Raw genomic sequence first — 22117 nt, 5'->3', positions numbered from 1 at the left:
ATCTTGTTAGTTTGAACCAAGAAAGGAGGACAGCACCAAAAGCAAGAACCAAAGAAATGTGAGCAAAGCTTCAGAAAGCTCATTGAGATGTCAAAGTACTTAAGTTTGACAATATCATATTCAAATGTTGTGACTCAAATGTCTTTAGAAGCACATCCTTTCATATTAACAAGTAATTTATTCTGAAAAGTGTTTAATTTGATGGAATACATAACCTTCTCTTTGTCTTGTTCTTCCAGCTTCTCTTTCATATTTTTCTCCCTGCTTTCTACCTTTTTTCTAATTTCTCATCTCTCTCCCCTAGTTTGTTTTCATAGCTATCTGTCTCACTTTTTTGATAACATTTGAAAAATTCTTTGTCAGGAAATATCTCCCAAACATATGGAAACCTCCAGTTCATTTGCCTTGATGGCTGTCACACCTTTATTTCGCATGGCACCTTTTCTATTTCATACTTGTTGAAGAAAGAATCATTTGGAGTTATGCAGGGATTTCTCTGCAGACTATTATCTTCACTCATATTTTACAGCTTTCCCATTACTGAATCTACACAGAAAAATATGTAAAAAGTCAGAGCATCCTTTTCTGCCTTGCCACGAGGACTTGCCTCTGTGGCTTACTCAGAAGTTGCTGGCTATAGTGTTGATTTTTTCAGGAATCGCAGGTGCAGCTTAAGAGGCAGTTGACTTGCTATACCCAGAAAGGGGGGTGGGTGGGATGGGGTAGGGTAGGCACAGTGTTTTGAGTCACATCTGAGCCAGCAAATGGATGTCACAAGATTCATGTTCCTTGCATGCCCAGCTGGAATATCCTAAGCTATCTTCAAAGTCACATTATGGAAATCATCTCAGCATCTGGCTATCACAAATAATCACACACAAGCACACAATTCTCACATTAAAAAAAAAAAAAAAAAAAGGACAACCCACCACCAGCATAGAAGTTAATTGGGGTCAAACTACACATGAAGCTCAGTCTTGTGAATATTTTTCTTCAAAATTTTAAAAAAGCCAAAGCAGTTGCTGAACTACAATCTCAATCGAAAGGTCGCATGCATGAGGAGAGGGTTCTTATCTCTTTCTTAGAGACTCTTTTACTTATCAAACTCACCCAGCCTGGGGGGCGGGGGCATTTCTAGTGGGGACGCATAGAAGTGTCTGTATCATTTCCTACCATAGAATGGAAAATGTGGTGGGGGTGGGTGGGATTGGACAGGGTTATTTTGTTAAGAAAAATAATTTTCAGAAAAAGATATGAATCAGTGCACCTCGTGGGTGATCCTCTGATCCAGATTACAATTTCCTATAGTTCCTTTGATGTAAAGCATTGCTCCTGCAAATTCACATCCAGCTGAGTTGTCTAGGCTTGTGAGAGGGCTAGTACATGCCCCCTCTGCCTTGAATTTGAATCTGGAACCATCTGTCACTCACTGTGATGCATTTAACAACTTATTTGCAGATAAAAATCTGGTATTCGCGCTGAACTAGACTCCACGGTTACTGCAGAGTCTATCGTAGAGGTGGCCAGCAACTCCTCTTGTAGGATTAAACTGGATCATTTTCAGTTTGTTACTTCTGATGATGTGGACAAACTGCTTCGGACTGTATGCCCCACCACCTGCTCTCTTGATCCTTGCCCAACGTGGCTTATTTCATCTGATAGTCATATTATCAGAGAGGGTCTGGTAAATATCATAAATGCTTCTCTGAGAGAGGGCAGGATGCCTCCTTGTCTCAAGGGGGCTATTATTAGACCTTATTTGAAGAAACCTGCATTGGATCCCTCGGAGTTAGCTAATTACAGACTCGTCTCTAATCTTCTTTGGTTGGGTAAGGTGACTGAGCGAGTCGTTGCATCTCAGCTCCAGGCAGTTTTGGATGACATAGATTTAGATCCTTCAGGTGGGCTATGGGGTTGAGACTGCCTTGGTCAGCCTGATTGATGATTTCTAATTGGCAATCGACAGAGGGAGTGTGACTCTGGTGATCCTTTTGGATCTCTCGGCAGCTTTTGATACCATTGACCAGGTATCCTGCCGGGTCGCTTGAAGGAGGTGGGATTGGGTGGCACTGTCTTACAGTGGTTCCGCTCCTACCTCTCTGGAGGATTCCAGATGGTGTCGCTTGGAGACTATTGCTCTGAAAAGTGAGATCTGAAGTGTGGAGTTCCACAAGGCTCCATACTGTCTCCAATGCTTTTTAACATCTACATGAAACCGCTGGGAGAGATAGTCAGGAAGTTTGGTCTGGGATGCTATCAATATGCTGACGGTATTCAAATCTACTTTTCCATACCAACTTCATCAGGAAATGGCATGACCCCGCTCAGTGCCTGCCTGGAGGCGATAAGTAGAATCCAAGCAAGACAGAGGTACTGTCTGTAGGGGGTCGGGATCTGAGAGATGGTTCAGATCTGCCTGTTCTGGATGGGGTTACACTCCCTCTAAAGGATAAGGTTCGTAGTCTGTGAGTGCTCCTGGATCCCAAACTCTCCCTGGTTTCTCAGGTTGAGGCTGTGGCCAGGAGTGCTTTTTATCAGCTTCGGCTGATACGCCAGATACGTCCATTCTTGGAGACTAGTGACCTTAATACGGTGGTACATATGCTGGTAACCTCTAGGCTCAACTACTGTAATGCACTCTACGTGGGGCTGCCTGTGTATGTAGTTCAGAAACTACAATTGGTACAGAATGCAGCAGCCAGACTGGTCTCTGGGTTTACCAGAAGGGACCATATAACTCCGATTCTAAAAGAACTGCACTGGTTGCTGATAGGTTTCCGAACGAGATACAAAGTGCTAGTTATTACCTATAAGGCCCTTAAGAGCTTAGGTCCAGGGTATTTAAGAGAGCGCCTTCTCTGTCGTGAACCCTGTCACCTATTAAGATCATCTGGAGAGGTCCGACTATGGGTGCCGCAAACACGTTTGGTGGCAATTCGGGATCGGGCCTTTTCTGTGGCTATCCCAGAGCTTTGGAACGCGCTCCCTGCTGAAATAAGGGCATCTCCTTCTTTATTTGCTTTTAGGAGGACCCTGAAGACGTACTTGTTTTCTCAGGCCTTCAACTGAGTTTTGATTTTTAAATTTTAAATTTGAATGTGTTTTTAAATCTATAATTTATATATATATTATGAATTTTAAATATGTTGTACTGTATGTTTTTAATTCTGTACACTGTCTAGAGATTTTTATACTAGGCGGTATATAAATTCAATCAATCAATCAATCAATCACTCGGTAGGAACCACGTGGGGAGACATTCACATGCCAGCATCACATGCAGTTTGACACATACATGCTATAGTCTTGTTTGGACACTCCAAACGCATTCAGAGATGCACAAAGGAAATACCTCTGATCTGGGTGGTTTCCAGAAAGCAAGACTTACAACGCAAAAAGTGGTGCAAACTGTGACGTTTTGTGTGCTGAATTCAAACCGCAGTTGAAATCTGTTGTAAGATGGGCAAATAGAGCTTTTTTTTTTTTTGGCAATGTGATATGATGCTATAGGGCTGAACACAGCAATAAAATCTGAAAGAAGGCATCAGAAATGTGAACGGCACCTTGCTTACACCGCAGGGACTGCGGTGTCACAACACAGGCAGTACGGAAGCACACTTAAGGGATATGTCATGACCCTGTGGTAGCATGCAATCTGGAAAGTGCCCTGGTAGGACCACTGTAACAGGTAGAGATTTGAAAGCTCTCTCCTGCTCACCTTTAATGAGCGTGGAAATAATCTAGTCTCTTCACCCAGCACTCAGGGGAAAACCGAAAATACAAGGTAAAGGTAAAGTGTGCTGTCGAATTGGTGTTGACTCCTGGCACCCACAGAGCCCTGTGGTTGTCTTTGGTAGAATACAGGAGGAGTTTACCATTGCCATCTCCTGCACAGTATGAGACGATGCCTTTCAGCATCTTTCTATATCACTGCTGCCCAATATAGGTGTTTCCCATAGTCTGGGAAACATACCAGCGGAGATTCGAACCAGCAACCTCTGGCTTGATAGTCAAGTCATTTCCCTGCTGCGCCATTAGGTGACTTTTTCAACTGAACTTGAAAAGGGAGATAGCTTCAGGAGCTCAATGCCACCGCAATGCACTTTAAACTGCTAAGGAATTTTGAGGAAAGTATTTTGGGGCTCAGAAATATCTGATCATAACCAAAAGGGCTACAGAAAAGAGAGGCTTGAAGCTGCTACAAAGCTACCAGTAACGTGTTTGTTAAAAAGTGACAAGCTGGTTGGGTGGAGCAGCTTTTCTAGTCCCTGGTTAGACAAACGCTGGGATTGTACAACTTCCTCCCTCCTAATCTTTTGTCTTGCTCCAGGTACCTGTTTAGGTTTTCTGAAATACAGTGGAGCCCTAAGGCTTCAAGGCTAAAGATAACTATCCCATAATCAAAAGTGTTTCAAGGGGGCTGATTTAGTGGGGTTTTCACCTAATGGCACTGCAGGCAAGCAAGCTGCCTAGAGAGCAGGAGGCTGTTGGTTCAAATCCCCACTGGTGTGTTTCCCAGAATATGGGAAACTCCTGTATTGGGCAGCAGCGATATAGGAAGATGCTGAAAGGCATCATCTCATACCGCGCAGGAGGGGGCAATGGTAAACCCCTCCTGTATTCTACCAAACACAGCCACAGGGCTCTGTGGGCACCAGGAGGCGACACTGACTGGACGGCACAACTTCTCCTTTCCCCTCCATTACGGTGTTCTCCAAGTGGTCTGTTTACCAACAGACAACTGAAAGGAGAGTGATGGTGAATCTCTGAGTACAAAAAAGGCTTTGGGAATTCAAAACGCTTTAGAGGCTTCTCAAACCTCTAAGGTTCTTCTCTGAGCCTGAGACTGGAGAGGTCTGCTGGCATCTTCATTGGCAGGCCTCTCTTCGGTGATTTGCATGATCAGAGTAGTCATACCCGGCTGTGCCTGAGTGAATTGCCACCATGAAGCTATGAATTCTAGATTCTGGAGGACCTGAAAGAGGCCTGACTCTAACCAGGACATATGGATGGGTCATGCACTCAGCAAGGCTGTGCAAGCAGCCCTACCCAGGCTTCGGCAGCCCTACCTGATCAAGGCCAATCCGGGTGCTGCCTCCCTGGGTAGCATGGGAATTTAATCTGGCCTTTTACCCGTCTTACTTTTTAAATGTATTATTTTATTTATTTAGCATATTTGTATACTGCCCTACATAAGTTTACATAACATATATTAACATTTAAAAACACAACCAAACAGCAATGAAAATACACAGTATTTAATTAATTATATTTATATCTCGCCTTACTTCCAGGCTGGACCCAAGGCAAACTGCATGGGGTTCCCAGGCAGCCTCTCATCCAGGCACTGGTTAGACTCAAGATCTCCTTAGCTTGAGCAAGATGGCTGCTTCACATGGTTCCACACCAGATCCTGGGAACCAATAATTATGTCTTCCATAGACATCCTGACACTGTCCTCGGGCTGAATTATTAGACACAGCGGGAACATGCCTGGCGTGCGTGCTCCTTATCACATGGGGTGTGGGGCTGTTCAGAGGAGCCCTTTCCCCTGGACTTTGGGGCCAAAGTCCAGGGCCTCCTCCACACCCACTGGGGCCCCCCAAATCCTCTTTAGTCTGTACCGGGTGGTGTGGTTTGTGCCCTCAAGAACCAATGTGTTAAAAAATGATGTTTAACTTGCAACTGGGCGTGGGGGGGGTGCTCCAAAGGCCTTTAGGTCCAGGCACTGAAATTACCTAGTTGCACCTCTGGGTTTGCTCATATGATTGGCCCGTCTACAAGTATTTAGAGCTTGTGTAGAAGGACCATTTAATGAACAGCCCTTCCCACCCAATAAAAGAATATGCCAGAAGTGCTCTTGCTGTGTCCTAATAGTGTGGGCCAGGAAAATTGTCAGTATCTGGCCCAGAGAAACTCAGCCCGAGGCTGAATCAAACTTGAGGGAGAAAGTTCTGTTTGGGGTACGAAAACCAGACTCTGTGTTTCATGAATCCTGTCTGATACAAAGACAGACATATTAGGACACCTACCCACTCATCTCAAACACAGAAATATTAATGAACTCTCTAAAACGTGCTCACACTTTCACTGTATTAATTTATAACTTTTTCAGACCAGAGTAACTAACATCAGATTAAATCTAACTCACAGCACAAGCTCCAGTGATCTGGACAAGAATCAGACTGAGGTCATATGCCACCTTATGTGGCACAAACCCACCTCATACCTTTTCCTTGTTGACATTTAAACCCAACTGCATGTTCCACATTTGGAACCCCAGCAGTCCACAGTCACAGGGATCCTCATACCGGACACAGAGTTTCTCCCCTCCACCTCATCTCTCCAGTCCTCCCAGTACATCAGTACTCACAGCAGCACAGCACAACTGCCTTCCAACCCTGGCTCTGTTTTCAGGGTCTAAGAATAACCCTTGCTGAGGGAGAAACTACCTTCTCCTTTGTGCCATCTGAACCCTTTGTGCTCAGACCAGAAGACACTGCCAGGAATGGTCTCCAAGCAACTGCCAGCCACCATGTGAGTTTAGCTCAGTCTCTCAACCCTGAGCCCACTAGGAAATTTTGTGCTTTTGTTCACTGGCTCAACTCAGTGCAAACAATTCCTTCACACTTTGCCTTCCTGCCTCTCACTCCACTACAAACCGCCACACCATTGTGGCACCATTGCTCTAATACTGCTTGGGGAGCAGTGTGGGCAAAAGGAGCTGTGTGTGTTCAGCTGAAACAGGGACAGAGAGAGCATGAGTCACTCACTCATACTTCCTCTCCCTTCACTTCTGGGTCTCCACTGAGAGTGAGAGATGCATATCTCCACTTAGGGGCGAACACTCTTTTGAGTCACCTTTCCACAGAACTTGTGCAAGCATGCAGAGCTTACAGGAAAGAGAAAAAGTTCTGCAGAAGGGAACAGGTGGTAAACCACCTTGGGAAAATAACCCAGAGATGACACAGGAAGAGACAGCTGAGGAACCCCCTGCCTCAAAACTGGGAATGCATAAGATTTCAGGTCAGGTGCCATGACAAGTGGCATTTGACCATTTATTTATCCCTGCTAATTGAGCAAAGAGGCATCTTTCAACAGAGGTGCAGCTAGGTATTTTGAACCCTGGACCTAATGATCGTACGCCCACCCCCCGCAAAATAAGCATTCTTTCTGTGTATATACATTTCACGACAGACTCACAAGTCTGGGTCACAAGTGCATTTGGTTGTGGGTAGGAAGGACTAACAACACCCAAAGGATCCATACATCTTCTTGATCATTCACCACAAACCCAAAGGTCTGGGCCAGAGTGCATTTGACAAACAAACAAACAAACAAACAAACAAAAAACAAGCCCCAAAGGATTAACATGGCTTTTTGACAATTCACAAACTAACTGGGATACAACACATGTCCCTTGTTCCACAGTTCAAACACAAAATGAACTTGGACATATATTGCATTCATGGAAGGTAGGGAGTAAAACCATAACACATGCTCCTTGCTTCACAGTTCCCATGCAGACGTTTTGGAACACAAACCAACTTAAACATAGTGTATATCAGGGTTGCCAGAACCTAAGGGGTATACTCGTGGGTAAAATGGGCCGTAAGCCAGAATTTGGCTTTTTTAAAAGCCAAATCTGGCCACCTAGGTGTATATGTTAATTTTAAAAAATTGTTTGTTTATTCAGATGTAAATTGGTTCCACTTTCATTTGATCGGAGGTACTCTATGGATAGAGATAGCTCTTTCTGGAAGCTTTACTGCAGTAGAGAAAAATAATTAAAAATCACAGGATTGACCAATTTCCTTGAAATAAAAATACAGAGTCATGCCATCTTGGACTACATGTGTGCCCAGTTTCAGAACTCTAAGCCCAGCCATTCTGGAAATGTAAAGGGTTGGACAAAAGGAGAGGGGGATGTTGCACTTTTTTAATGAAGGCAAAGGGCAGATTCCTTCACATGGGGGTGGAATGATGGTCCAAAAGTGGGTGGGTGTGCTTTGGTTCTAGACATTTTTGCAATTTTCTGCCATGAAAAAACCCTCTTAAAGGATTTTGAGTTTTGAAACTTTTTTTAAAATTCAAAAAATCATAAAAATCAATAGATTGGTCAATCCACTTCAAAATCAACACACAGTCTTGATAACCTGTCCTACATCTGTGCTAAATTTCAGAACTAGGACAATCCATTCCAGATATATAAAAGGGATCCTCTTTTCCCCTGAGGAAAACCACTAGGAGAGTGGGCACACGGACCCATCAGGATGCAGAGACTTTAAATCCACAAGGGCTTAAAATGACTCACATTAGTTTCCCCTCCTCCCTCTCAGAGATTGAAAATCTCCCAGGACTAGGTTGGTTTTGCTGCACAGTGTGGTTTTCATTTCCTAACTTCTGGGGAGAGATCAGCAGTGGTTTCTTCAAGAGCTCCCCCTACCTCTAGGCCCCAACCAAGATATTGGCAGGAGATGCGATCGACACACTGGCAATAACACACATGCTTTCCAGTGACAGTGGCCTCCAGCTGCCTGAAAGAAAGAACAAGTCTCACATCCCCAACCAGAATGAGCAGCCCTTTGGACTCCATTTGTAATATGAAGGCAGAGTCTCTTTATTGGTCTGCACCAACCGTAAACTCTTTAGGAGAAGAGGGACTTTTGCTTTCATTGTATATCAGGAACTGACATATACATTTCTGCTGCCATAACAAATTTAAATCAAGGGAAACAGAAGCATGTAGCAGGAAAGCAACACCCTTGAGGTTACACAGCCGCCAGCTATTCTTGTGTTCTATAGCGTAGGGCTGTATAGAATATGGGCCTCTGTTCTTCAAGGCCATTCAATGATATTATCCACTCTGTGAAATTCTGCAAAGCAGAGTTCTTTATAGTCTTTTTGTTTTGATGAATTGTTAGAAGCAATTTTACTTGCTCTTTGAGAGAAACGCAGGATATAATGTTTTTAAAATATACAAACTGATGACTCCTATACTACAAACCATCCATTTAGGAGCAAAATAGTCATTAGGGCAGTTGAAATGTCAGCAGGAGTCCTACAGAAAACAGAGATCTTTGGGTATGAAAAGCAGCAGATGCTCAACAGCTGGCAGAGACTAGATGCAACAATAAATCAGGATGGGAGGTGGCTATTGGGAATGTACAACAGAAGGCCAAGGGCAAAATGGTAAATGCGTGAAAGAAACATCAGCACCACTGATGGAGATATCAAAAGACTTGCCTGGGCTGAATGAGTCTCACAGTTTGTGGCCTGCAGTCAATATGTACTAAATAGAGCTCTGTGGTTTTCAGGGTCTAGCAGGAGAGCTCTAATCTGCAGCAAAGACTGCAGTTTGCATAAACATCAAGATAAACATGTAGATAGTTGCTAAAGGAGCCACCACGTCTCTTCCAGGAACCCTAATCTTCAAGCAAGTTCTCAGAAGTGATGACAAAAATGATGGATATTGGAAGCAGAAGTTGTGACATTGGGCTGAGGATGCTGAGAAAGAGGCAAAGAGCTTTTTCAGGGCCATGCGTTCTCTTGCACCTGGCTGAAGTGGCAGCGTGAGGGAGGAAAACACCTCCTGCGAATTTCCCCAGTAGTAGTGTGCAGATCTGCACAACTGAGAAGTCAGGCCCAGCTGCTGCAGAAACTGCTGCTACTGCTTCCACGCTCCAGCATGTCACTTCCAGTTCTGCTAGTCTCAACAGAGTGTTTTTGTTAGGGTGGTAGAAGAGGAGTTCAAGTTGCTAAGCAGTCACACTTTACTTCCTATTTGGAGTCCTAGCAATATGAGTGGACTGGGGGGCAGCAGTGAAAGCAGGGCACGTAAAGGAAGAACAGGGGTGTGTTCTTCCAGGCAGGGGGAGATTTCACAACAGGCAGGGGGAGATTTCACAACCAAGGGATGAATAGGAAATGGCCTGGTTCAAATAATCATTCAAATCTAGGCTTCATGTGGGTTACTGACATTAGGGTGATTGTGTGAACCCATGCAAAGGCAGGCATCTTAGATTCAACTCAGGCCATAAATCACCTTGGCTTGGGTTCACACAATCATGCTAATGCCAGTAATCCACATTAAAACAAGACTCAAATGATTGTGTGAAGCAGGCTAATGTGTTCTGGGACTTCCCAGTTCTTAGAGTTGGTTCATTTAGGAGGGCTACAGGGACCTTTAATGCCCAGTGAGCCTCTTCTCACGATTATGGAGAAGGGCTCCAGAATGGGCTGTGGGGAGAGTGGGTTAAACCTACCCTCCCCGCAGATGCTCCCACTTGCGTTGCTGGGCACACTTCCCACGCACCCAGACAATTCCCCACACATCAAGGCAGCATGGAAGGTCAGGGGCCGGGATGTGTCAGCCTAGCCTCCATAACTACCAGGATCTACCACACAAGTGTGATATGCATCATGGGGATCCCCCCTCCCCAAGCTCCCCGCAATATGGCAGCCGCGGCTGCCACACGATCAAGAAAACGAGGTTAAGGGAGCGTTCTCTCCCTTAACCATGGTTAGTAGGAAGGCTATTTAGGTGGGTTTGCTGCTGTGGAGCTGCCGGTATGAGAGAGAATGATTCTGGCACTGTGGCAGCAGTCCTCGCCCCCCCCCCGCTTCTCCATTCCCCCATCCAGCTTTTCCTGTTAAATGACTTGTAGGGGACAACTGAGGCCATGTTATGCGTGTTTGTATGTAACAAATAGTTACAGCAGGTTTACAGTTTGTTAGAATCACCTATTTCTATAGCTGGATGCAATCGTTCTTTCCCTTGCCAGCCAAACCTCACATCCCAACCACTCAGTTCCATAATTTCCCTCTTGTCCATTCAAATTCCTGGTGAAAAGAAAAGGAGGCTATTCACACAATTGTAGAAAATCGGGCTAGCCTCCGCTAGCCCGATTTTCTACAGTCGTGAGAACCACCAGGCTCGGCTGCGAGCCTCGTGGTTCTTGAGTGGGTAACCCGCTCAAGTAGCCCGCCCCTTAAACCGGGTTTGTGGGGTGAGCACTCCGCAAACTTGATTTTTGGGATCATGAGTAGCCGCAGCACGGCTACTCATAAGTAGACCCCCGGCAGGAGGCTGAAAAGCAGCCTCCCAGCTCGGGGGTCTCCCCAGTATGCCCTGTGCACTTGTGCAGGGCATACTGGAGCTTCCAGGGGCCACATGGCCCCCAAACTCCCCAGCCCCCACCAGCTCTATCACGGAGCTGGCAGTCATGTGGGCTGCTGCTCCCGCCCTGCTCATCTGCTTCACAAACCGGGTCTCACTGATTGTGAGACCCGGCTCATTGTCTTGCCTTAAAAAAGGTCTTCTAAGGGAATTAGTGACAATGTATGTTCATAGCTTCTACTTAATAGAGTTCCATCAGTTCTGCTGCTGTTTTTTTCATGTGTTTTATTTATTTGATTGATTGATTGATTGATTTTCTATACTGCCCTTCCAAAAATGGCTCAGGGTGGTTTACACAGAGAAATAACAAACAAATAAGATGGATCCCTGTCCCCCAAGGGCTCACAATCTAGAAATAAAGATGAGATAGACACCAACAATAGTCACTGGAGGTACTGTGCTGGGGGTGGATAGGGCCAGTTGCTCTCCCTCTGCTAAATAAAGAGAATCACCACATTAAAAGGTGCCTCTTTGCCCAGTTAGCAGGGGTCACCAGTTTAATAGGTACATGTTAATTTTCTTATTGCATTCCATATGCTAAGTACTCAATTTTCATTTCGCAGTACAAAATTACTAGAAGAGGAGTACATTCCTTACTTGAACTTATTTGGCTGGTAGAAAAAAATAAGTCTTGTTACCAGGCCAAGCAACCTTACTAGCATATAGTGAATTCCAAAGATGATAGCATGTGTACGACATACTGAAAAATATATAGAGATGTGGTACGTGCATATAAGAACATATACTTTCAATACCCCAATTCAGACATTACATCTTTTTAATGGCGGTTGCTTTTTGGTGTTTTATGGTTTTTATTGTTTAACTGATTTTAAGGTTTTAAATGTGATTTTAATGAAATTTCATTGTATTTTAACTTTGTAAGCCTTGGGATGACTTTAAAAAGGTGAAATAAAAATTGAATGAATGAATGAATGAATAAAAGAATGAATGAATGAATAAAATAGAAGAAACTGCTTCTGTTGAATTTCTGCCTGGATGACATCCCTCCCCAGCAGGTGCGTAACTATGATCGGGCAAGGGGAGACAGTTGTCTTGGGGCCCCCCAGCTTAGGGGGCCCCCGAGAGACATGTCACGTGCCTCCCCCACTTCTCCCCGCCAGACAACCACCGCCCGCCTGCATCATATGGCGTTCTCCCCAATAAAACGTGCACCCAGGATCACAGCCGTTGCAGCCCCTATTCTCTGCATGGGGGGCTCGGAAAGGGAGCTGAATAGGATTTACTCCCAGGTAAAGCATGGCAATCGCCCTGATTCCACCAGCGGCACATAAAACCGCAGCCCACCCGCATGGGAATCCTCCAACCGCTTGTGCACCTCGGCTTCCCTTTCTGCCTTGGAAAGTGCGTGTGGGGGGAGAAACTGCTGCCGCTGCCAACATCGGGGAGCTGTGTCTTAGACAGTACTGAGGAAACATCCTCACACTCGACACTTGCCCATTGCAAACACGCCTCTTTCTCTGTTGCCCTGCTCCTCCACACGTAAACCTCTCCCTCGAACTCTGAAAATACAAATCAAAATCATCCCGTTTAAAAATACAATTCTCATTTTGCACAGAGGTCATTCTCTCCCCCGCCCCTTCCCATAAGGTCTTTCAGTATAGGTTTGACTATCTGGTGATTTGTGTGTGTATTTATGTCTGTGTACGTTAGTGGGTATGTTCTGTAACCTTCTAGGCTGACGTAGAAAAACCACCAATGTGGGGTCCCCCCCCTTCTTTTTTTCCATGCAACATTTTTGCATTGGGAGGTGGGGACGAGACCGAGACAAAAGCGCGAGCGGCTGGCTCACGGTGCTGCTGCGGCAGTGTTTGTGCAACTTGGGGGGGGGGTTTGGGGGGGAGAAGTGGGGTGGGGGCCATCCATGCCGCAGCACCACGGCATGCTCCCCAATGTTGGCGGCAGCAAGGAAAGTCGTGTGGGCTGCAGCCGCCGAACTTCGTTAGCTGCTAATCTGACTGCCAAAATGAAATCCTTTCGTGGTTGTTTGAAATAGGACATCAGCCCAACACACCGGGCGGCACTCTCCCTCTTCACTCACCCACCCCCCACACAGAGACACACGCCGCCTGAGTCCCCATCGCACCCTCCCCCAGCAGGCAGCTAAAGGGGTCTGGTGGTAGTAATGGGGGAACAGGAGGTGCAGCAGCCCCTCCCACCGGTTCCGGCCTTGGGGAATTGCCAAGTTTCTCCGACTTAGGGGAACTCTGGGGATGACTAATCGCACACCAGGCTAGGGTTTACAAGGGCTTTCTTTTCTCCTCACCAGCAGTTGCTAACCCCGCTCGCTCCAAGAAAGGTTCTGCCGTCTGAGAAGGCTGAACAGGAGCCGGAGTCTGGGTCACGGGAAATTCCCCAGCGATCACCCGAGAGAGAGTAACGCAGCAGGGCCAAGGCAATGAGAGGTGGGGGTGGGGAGAGAAGACTCTTCCTTCCGGCGAAGAGTTTGCAAGACAAAGGCTGCAATCCTACGCACGCTTACTCGAGAGGAAGTCCCATGGAGACTTCAGTGTTAAGTAAACACACACAAGCATTGCCCTGTAACATCCTCTCCTGCATACCTTCATTCGAGAGTCGACCGACGTCTCGAACAGCTGCCTCCTTGAAAACTTCATTCGTTTTAATGGGGCTTGCCTCGTACCAGCAGTTTGACCAAAGGGTATCAGCGAGGGGCCCATTTTAAAATTTTGTCTCTGGGCCCACTCCAGCCTCGTTACGCCCCTGCTCCCCAGTCCAATCTTGAGTTGAAAAATTAAAGCAAAGTGTGGCTGTATGGAGTTTAATTTGAAAAGCCAATATAATATCCAAGCTTGTCTTTACTGCTTGGAAGTTAAGATGACCACCTTAACTTGATCACTCTTTTCAGAGCATGAGTGAAAATTGTAAATATCTTAGGTTCCATATAAACACTGCACTCAGTGTGCCTGTTAAACACAACTACAGCGGTCAGAATGCCCCAGTGGAAACCACAGCTGTGGTCTTGTTTCCTGTAATTACTGCAGCAGGATTAGTACCAATTTACTAATTCTTTTGTCTGATGCATCATAATATAGCCAATGGGCAGAAGTGCTCATGCAGCAGTGGGGAGAAGGCGATTAAAAAACTGGATGCAGTGGGGCTACTATAAAGCAAGCCACTTCTACCAAACTGAGTTGAGTTGGTCAGAACTGGTTAGTGTGAAGCTCCATAGCGGTAAGGGAGTGCATGGAACTGGTTCAGGCAGTTTGGTTCAAATCTGAACTGAACCGCCGGTCCAATCAAACTGGCCAGTGGTCTAGTCCGTTCAGTAGAAGTAGATCGACTCAGTTCCAGCCTCCGTGCATCCACAGAGGCTGGAACCAGGCTGCTGCCAGCCCACACTGCTGGGGGGCAGTGTTGGCGGGGCTTAGAGGAGCCGCCATGCTGACGACAAAGAAGCTATTAAGGTGCCCTCTCACCGTGCCCATCCCAGAACACTTTTAAAGGATTCCCCCACCCCTTTGCTTGTAGAGGGGAATCCTCATCCGATTCCCTTTTACAAGAATAGCCCTCAAAATGAGTCGAACTGGTGTGTACTGAACCGGGCTCAGTTCAGTTTGACCAGCTGTCTTTTTTTGAGGCTGGTCCGGTTAAGTTCTAACTGGTTGAACCAGGGCTGGTTCGAATCAAACAGGTTCTGCAAACCCACATATAGCAGCATCAAACTAACTAGCTTATCAATGTAAACAGTTTCTGGTCATCTTGCTAGCATATAGTGAATGTTGCCAACTAGTCTGTCAAGGCTCCAGTGAAGTGAATCTTTTCCCTGCATGCAGTGAAAAGCTATACCTGCCTGCAAAAACTTGATTTTTACCTCCCCACTGCAAGTCTCTTTTTTTCTTCAGATTCTGTGTGGGCTGGAACTGCCGACATACTTTTCTGCTGTTGTGAAAACATGACCGGGGCATACATCTAGAGCAGCGATCTTCACTGTTTTAAAGTGGGGGCCGCAGCCACTGAGATGGCTCATTCTGTTAGTGGGGGGAGCGAGGGCAGTGGCAGCCGTGGGAGGGAGGGAGAGACAGTATGTGTGGAGGCAGGAAGAGAGGAGGAAGGATGTGAGGAAGAGAGGAGAGCGCGTGTGGTAGCTGTGGTGGAGAGAGAGGCGCAGGAGGAGCAGAGAGAGAGAGAGAGAGAGAGAGAGAGAGAGGTAGCCAAGGAGACTAGAACAGGAGGAGGAGACTGCCATTGGAGTCTGTGTGGGCCACCAGTGGCCCAGCACAGATCCAGTGGGCTGCACAATGAAGAATTGCAATCTAGAGAATCACTGAAGAATCACTTTAGCTTGTTCAGAATCATTTGCAGATAGCCATATAAATCAAGAAAGCAATATCCATTGAGGGTCAAAATGCAGACCATTCAGCTTTTGCTTTGAACCAGACAGAGTAGTGATGCACGAAAGGATTTGGCCTAGAACACGGAGAATGAAGAGTCTTCCTGATAGGAAAATTGTGATGGAAAACACTACACCTAGCTGCTTGATTTGAATATGAGTTTAGGCAAATATTGTGTCATTTGTTTTAAAAATACATGCCAACTGGACTTAGGCAGCAGTAGCAGAAGTCAGGGCAGAGGACGGTCAGGAATGCTTTGGAGCCTGAGTCAGTGTAACCAACTTGGCAGGGCTGATTCATTTCCTGAGCTGAGCAAATTGATGTAAAGAAAGCAAAAATACACCAAAGCCCTCGTGTTTTTTCCCCTTGGGGGGTCCTGCCTTTTTAGAAGCCTAAAGCGAAAGTAATCTCTGGGCAGGAAAAAGAACCACAGCACCCACAAAGCCCAAAAGAAATACCTCCTTCTACAGAAGGGACTGAGCACATTCTGCTTTCAATCTCACATAAAGGTCTGCAGACAAAACTCACATAACGGAATGCCAAATCTGTCTGTCTGCAACCAGGGCAGGGCAGGGGGTTAGTGAGAGTTTATCTGTCTCAGACCTCTCCCTCCTGATGGAAAAACAGTAACCAGTCTTTAATAGAATTACTTCAATGGACAACATCCACTAGAAATCCAGCATCACTGACACGCCTATCCCCGAACACACACACACACACACACACACACACTCTCTCTCTCTCTCACTCTACACCACCTGGGAATTGGGCCCACTGAATCCAGTGGGGAAAGGCCAATTATACACAAGCCACTTCCACAAGAGCAGTTATATCAGCGATTGAGCTCGCTGATTCTCTCCAGCAGTAACTTCGCACCTCACAGAGGAGTTACAGCATTTACTTCAGTATTCTGAATGGATGGAAATGAGTTCTCTCTTTTCTGGCCTCCTTGCTGTAGGCCTCTTCCCCATTACAGAATAAAGTGATCTGGCAGTTACTTAAGCAAGACTGGCTCATGAAACTCTGGGGCACACAGCTGCATTCAGGTGGAAAGACCCTTCCTGAAAATGCAAGGGAGGCAGAAGCAGAACAAATCTTTCACAATACCCCAGCAACTATCCCCTCCCCTGCTGTTGGCTGGCCACGTAGGAGGGCAGCACTCCTACGTTTCCCAGCTACAGATCACCCAGCTTCCCCCCTCTTCACAGCATTCTGAGCGATGCAAATGCTGGCACTGCTGCCCCAGGGCCGGTGCATTCTGTGAGAGCAGGTGGAGAAGCTGTCAGTCCAGGAGCTAGAATTAATATCTTGTAGTTCCTCCACATCAGTCCCCAAGCGGGAATTCCCTGGCTCTATAAATAAGCAGTCTGGATTCTTTATGTTTCAGAGTTAAAACATTTATATCCCAACTTCAGTAGCAATCACTAAGTGGTGTTCACACAAGCTGGCCCTCAACTCATGTTGCTCTACTCACTAATCAAGGGTTGCCAATGTTTCAACTGGCCACTGAAGTTGTGCTTTCCACAGCAATGTGATGGGATGTATCTCCAGGCTGAGAAAAGCTTCACTTATTGATTCTGGCACATCAAGCGACTGTAGAGGTTTGAAGAGCAGGCCATGCTATTTCTGTGGTCAGCTTGCAATTCTACTTGTATTCTGGGACAGGACAAAGAAGTCCAAAGATTCAACTTATTTAGCTTCCAGAACTGGCAACAAAATCTAGATCAGCCTCCCCTTTCCAGTACATCTTTAACCTTTGGACCACATGCTCCAGCAGCAGTTCCAAAACCAGCAATGGAATCCTGAATCCAGAACCCCTGCTTTTAAACTTCTGCTGGACCTATTGAAACTTCAGCATTTTAAACTTCTGCTGGACCTATTGAAACTTCAGCATTTTAGTGCAAACAAATACAGAAGTGCAGGCAGCAGTAAACTTCTGCAGGACCTATTCAAACTTCCTACCCTCCTGGTTCAGCATTTTAGTGCAAACAAATACAGAAGGAAAATACAATGTTACATGAGTTGTACAGTCTTTTGTTCAATATGGACAATGCCTCCCACATATATGACCCTGTGTATGACGTATATGTATACAAGGCTGGCACATGACCTCTGAGGGTCAGATATACAGAGGGTCCAATAGTTTTCCTCTTTGGGGGGAAACACATACATTTTGTAAAACCAAGGACTTTAAATCTTTTTTTAAAGCTTATATTAGGTTATCTGAGATCAAAAAAGCCCAGTTCAGACATCATGTTGTACCTGCATGCAGATGTCTGTACACCTGGACACCTTTTTGTAGGCATAACTGCAGATGTGTTCAGAAGTGAACCTGAGTACAGGCCCCCACAAATTCAGGCTATAGATGTGAGACAGGAACAGACACACCTAGGAGGCATACTGAACATAATGTGTGCTGAACATCACATGTGAATAACTGCATGTGTGTACAGATTCATATACAGATTGAACGTGTGTTGAATATAACATGTGAATAAGCTACAGTCCGGGGTAGGCAACGTGTGGCTTTCTAGATGCTGCTGGACTACAACTCCTATCACCCCCAGCCACAATTTATTCCAGCTGAGGATGATGAAGTTGTACTTCAACAACACCTGGAGAGCCACAAGGTGCCTATGCCTGCTATAGTCTTTCACTTATACGTGCTTAAGAGCCAAGCGACAGACAGATACACACACAGGCTTCACTACTGCATCTAATAAAATAGCCCTGAGTGAGGCTACTCTGTGACACCCCTTATTCTCAACAACAATGCTTAGAGGGGAGTCTCAGACAGAGGGAAGTTTCGCTCATTGCACTGACAAACAGTGTGGCTAGGAATAGCATCTAGGCCTTTTGAATACAATTTGCCCACAAGATGCCTGCTGACCAATGGCCACTTCTATGAAAAACAAGACCTCAGCTAAAAGCAGGGGCTAGACTTCAATCTGGACAACACGGCTCCCAAATGTGGATATATTCTTTTGCCCACATCTTCTGTGAAGTGAGAAACCCAATCATTTCTAGAGCAAGACTGATGTCACTTTAGACACCACCTAGCTGGCAGAGCCAACGAAGGACCAAGAATGTGAAATTCCAGGAAAGCATCAGCATGAGAAACATCAGAATATTTCTTCAAGTGGAAAAGAAATTCTTTCTAGCTTGTGTCACTGCCCTCGCCTCAACTGTCTCCCGGCTGATTTCAAGGCTAGAGGCCTAATCCTGAGAGGGGATTCATGCCCAGTAAACTAGAGGGGGGACTGGTGCTGAAAATGATAACTCTTGGCTTCGCTCACAGTAAGACACTGGTGTTTAGTGGGTTATAGCTGGGGCTGCCAACTTTCTTCTTGGCAGGGATCCTGTGCCTTTCAAAAGCTAACGCAAGTAGCCAAAACTCTCCTCAGCACACAGACACCAGTGCTGGGAAAACTTCACCTGATTTATTGTCAATTAGTTTCATATGAGTATATCATATTATCAGCCGTAAAAAGTGGCACCCAAAATGTTGTACATGCACAACAAAACCATCTGAAACACACATCTAAAACACCAGAAAAGGCCAGGACTAGTGCTAATGTTATCAAGCTAATGTTTTGCACAGATCATTAAATTAAATAGAGCAAGTGCCATCAGGGAAAGCTTTCTGATAGTCAGGCTTTTTAACCTGGAAGTTTTTCACACCCGACTTTTAATTTACATCTCCTCTGAACGGAGGTGTGTTTTTACATATTGGTCAGATTTACCCTGAAGTCCCTGCAAACTATTGGGGAGCACTTCACACATGGTTTAGGTTTTTCATTGCGCATCAGAGTGTAGATTTATATCTGGAGCAAAAAGATCCACTTTTTGCATCGTTTTGAGGGGGCAACTTCAAAATCGCAGTAAAGCCTCACAGTAAGCCCACAGTAAAGCCTGCTGTCTGGGAAAACTCCTGGCAATGGAAAGCCAGCCAGTTAGGAGGCCAGGCATGCTTCAGTTGGCAAAGCAAAGCATTCATTAATTGGCCCCACTACAGAGAAAGCCTGGCTCTGAGCCCTTGACTGCAACTCACATCCGTAAAGGACAGGATACAGAACCGAGCCTCCTACACAAAGAATTTTGTGGGAGTAGCACATGTATGTGTGCACTTGTGTTTTAAAGGAGAGGAGAAAACAGCAAAAGTTGGAGAACTCAAAGAGAGAGGCAAGTCTCCAGCTGCTGCCAAACAAGCTGTATTACTTACTGATGTACCCTGACTAGTAGGTTTTAAACAGGGTGGTGTGTTTCACCGTTTAACTTCATTGTTAAGTTCCTTCTGTCTCATGCCCCTCCTCTAGCCATGAATTTGGTGCCCCATATTTCAGTTACGCCTCAGCCCAGGATAGTTGGGATACCATCTTTCTGTCTTTTCTTCTCCTTAATTACACATTTTAACTTTCAGTCAAGAGAAATGCAAGGCATTTAACTCCTCCGAATAGACCAGGTTATATTACACATTATTATTTCGAGTCTGTCATGCAGCAGCTTCCTACGCCCCGATGAGGGGGCAGCAACAGCAGCAGCACTAGGCGCTTCTTGCTCGGAGCAGGGGGCTCCCAGTCCCTTTCAGCTCTAAAATGCTAGGCTAGGCTTCGCTTCTCTCCGGCTGCGAACCCTTCCCTTCCATCCGCCCTCTCCAAATAAGCGCAGCTGCTGCTTCCACCACCCTCACGCCATCCTCCCCCAGAGGGAAAAGATACAGGTCCTGCTGCGGTATCTTGAGGAGAAAAGCAACAGGGTGGTCAGTCGGGGGATGTTGAGCAGACAAACAACAGCTGAAAAGGAAGCGGCCAAACGGCCCCTTCCCAGGCTGGTCCTCCGCTCCGCTAGAAGCCACCTGCAGCTGCGTGTCGGAGAAAGAAACGTGGAGTTCTGCCCACACGGAGTTATGGGGAGAAAGAGACAGGCTTGCACTGCTGGGGGACGTTTGTAAAAGTTACTCTGCGAGAGAAGGCACGGAAAGGGTTGCTTGGTTTTGATCATTGCACAGAATGTTTATCTGTTACACAATAGTAACTTCTTCTGGGAAGGCAAGAGGTCTCTCTTATGGGCTCTGTGTGGCTACTAGTTAACTTAAAAAAAAAAAAAAAAAAAGCCAAGTGGTGCCAGGCTCTGAGCAGAAAAAGGCATCACTCACATCAGCACCCATAAATACAGCATGTGGTGGGGGGGGGAGCACTGACAAAATGTATGAAGTTTCTCCACGCATATTCCAAAGGGCGGGAACTGGAAATCACACCCATAATGCACACCAAGCGGATCCACCACCACCACCACCTCAGCGCAACAGGTTGTGGAAGAGACTGAAGTCTGCTGCCGCCCTTCCCCTCTAACAATCCAGCTGAGCGGACTTCTAGCTGGCCAAGGCCGGGGGTGCAGGGCGAAGCAAGGGGGACGCCAACACTTACCCAGGGCCAGCAGCAGCAGCAGCCGGCAGCGGCGGCGAAGAGCTGGCTCCATGCTCCTCCGAGTCCTAGCCGGCGGGCGATGCTGGAGCACACGCTGCCTCTCCTGTAGGCTGCGCGAGTCGGTGGCAGTGTCACCACAGCTCCGAGCAAGCGAGAAAGAAAGAGAAGCGCCAAGGCCCGCCCAGGGCAGCGGGCTGGGGCCGGGCCGGGCGGCGTGGAGCAAGGTGAGGGGCGTTGCCGCAGTCGCCGCTGGGCGTCTCTGAGCCAAGCCCTTCAAGTTCCACCACCCAACTTAAAGAGCCGCAGCAGCGCAGTGTGAGCGAGTGGTCTCGTCTGAAGGGAAGCGGGCTTTGGCCCTAGGACGCTCTCCACGCCGCCACGCTTCGGCCCTTTGGGCACTAGGGAGAAGGAGAGAGCAGCCGCCGCCACCGCCGCCGCCGCCGCCCGGCTCCTCTTCGCACTAGCCCGCCTTCGGGGGAGCCAGGAGGCGAGCGGGAGCCCCAGGCCCGCGCCTCTCGTGTTCAAAATGCAGCCCGAGGAGGGGGCTGAATGGCTTTCTGGTCGAGTCTGGTGTGGACCGCACTTGCTAGCCCGTTGCTGGGGCGGCTCGGCAGCAGTGCGTGTGTGTGTGTGTGTGTGGGGGGTCCTTCCACCTGAACCTGGGGTGCTTGTTGTGACCCGCTGCCCCTGCCCCGCCTTGACCAAAACAAAGCAGGCCTCCTTGTTTGCTAACCGGAAGGAACCCAACAGCTGGATTCAGAGGGATCCCTGGCTGTGGTGGGCAGCATTTCTCGTTCAGGTGTGCTTTCAAGTCTGGAGGGCGGGGCGGGGCGGAGTGCGGGGACAAGCACGCCCTCAGAAAAGTAGTTGCCCCCCCACCCCCACCCGGCCAGCTGCCTGCCTCCCTAACATGTGGGACCCAGCAGCCAGCTCGCCCACCAGAGCTGCGCTTTGCCTCTTCTACACTCCTCCCTCATTTTGGTTTTCCTGGTGCTGCCAAGAGCAAGCATAGGGGTGCAGAGAGGGGGGAAGCTGAGGAGCAGCACTCCTCATTTAAATTTCAGGAAAGACATTGGTAGAGGGGAGAGAGAGAGAGAGAAGTGTGTTTGGGGCTGGGGGTGTGTGTGTCAGTAAAATGACAG

At 47.0% G+C, this 22117-nt stretch overlaps 1 protein-coding gene across 2 annotated transcripts in view; it reads right to left on the bottom strand.

Moving 5' to 3' along the window:
* ADGRE5 (adhesion G protein-coupled receptor E5) overlaps positions 1–21350 on the bottom strand; it is a 64126-nt gene extending 42776 nt beyond the window's left edge. The window contains exon 1 of one of the 2 annotated variants that reach the window (XM_053294792.1): positions 20976–21350. In XM_053294792.1, the coding sequence (XP_053150767.1) occupies positions 20976–21027 (52 nt within the window). In that variant the 5' untranslated portion in view covers positions 21028–21350. The remainder of the gene's footprint in view (positions 1–20975) is intronic. The other variant, XM_053294793.1, reaches the window with a different exon arrangement.
* Positions 21351–22117: the final 767 nt, after the last annotated feature.

This window comes from Hemicordylus capensis, chromosome 2 (assembly GCF_027244095.1).
Source record: "Hemicordylus capensis ecotype Gifberg chromosome 2, rHemCap1.1.pri, whole genome shotgun sequence".
NCBI classification, from domain to species: domain Eukaryota; kingdom Metazoa; phylum Chordata; class Lepidosauria; order Squamata; family Cordylidae; genus Hemicordylus; species Hemicordylus capensis.
This window is presented reverse-complemented; position numbering and strand designations above follow the sequence as displayed.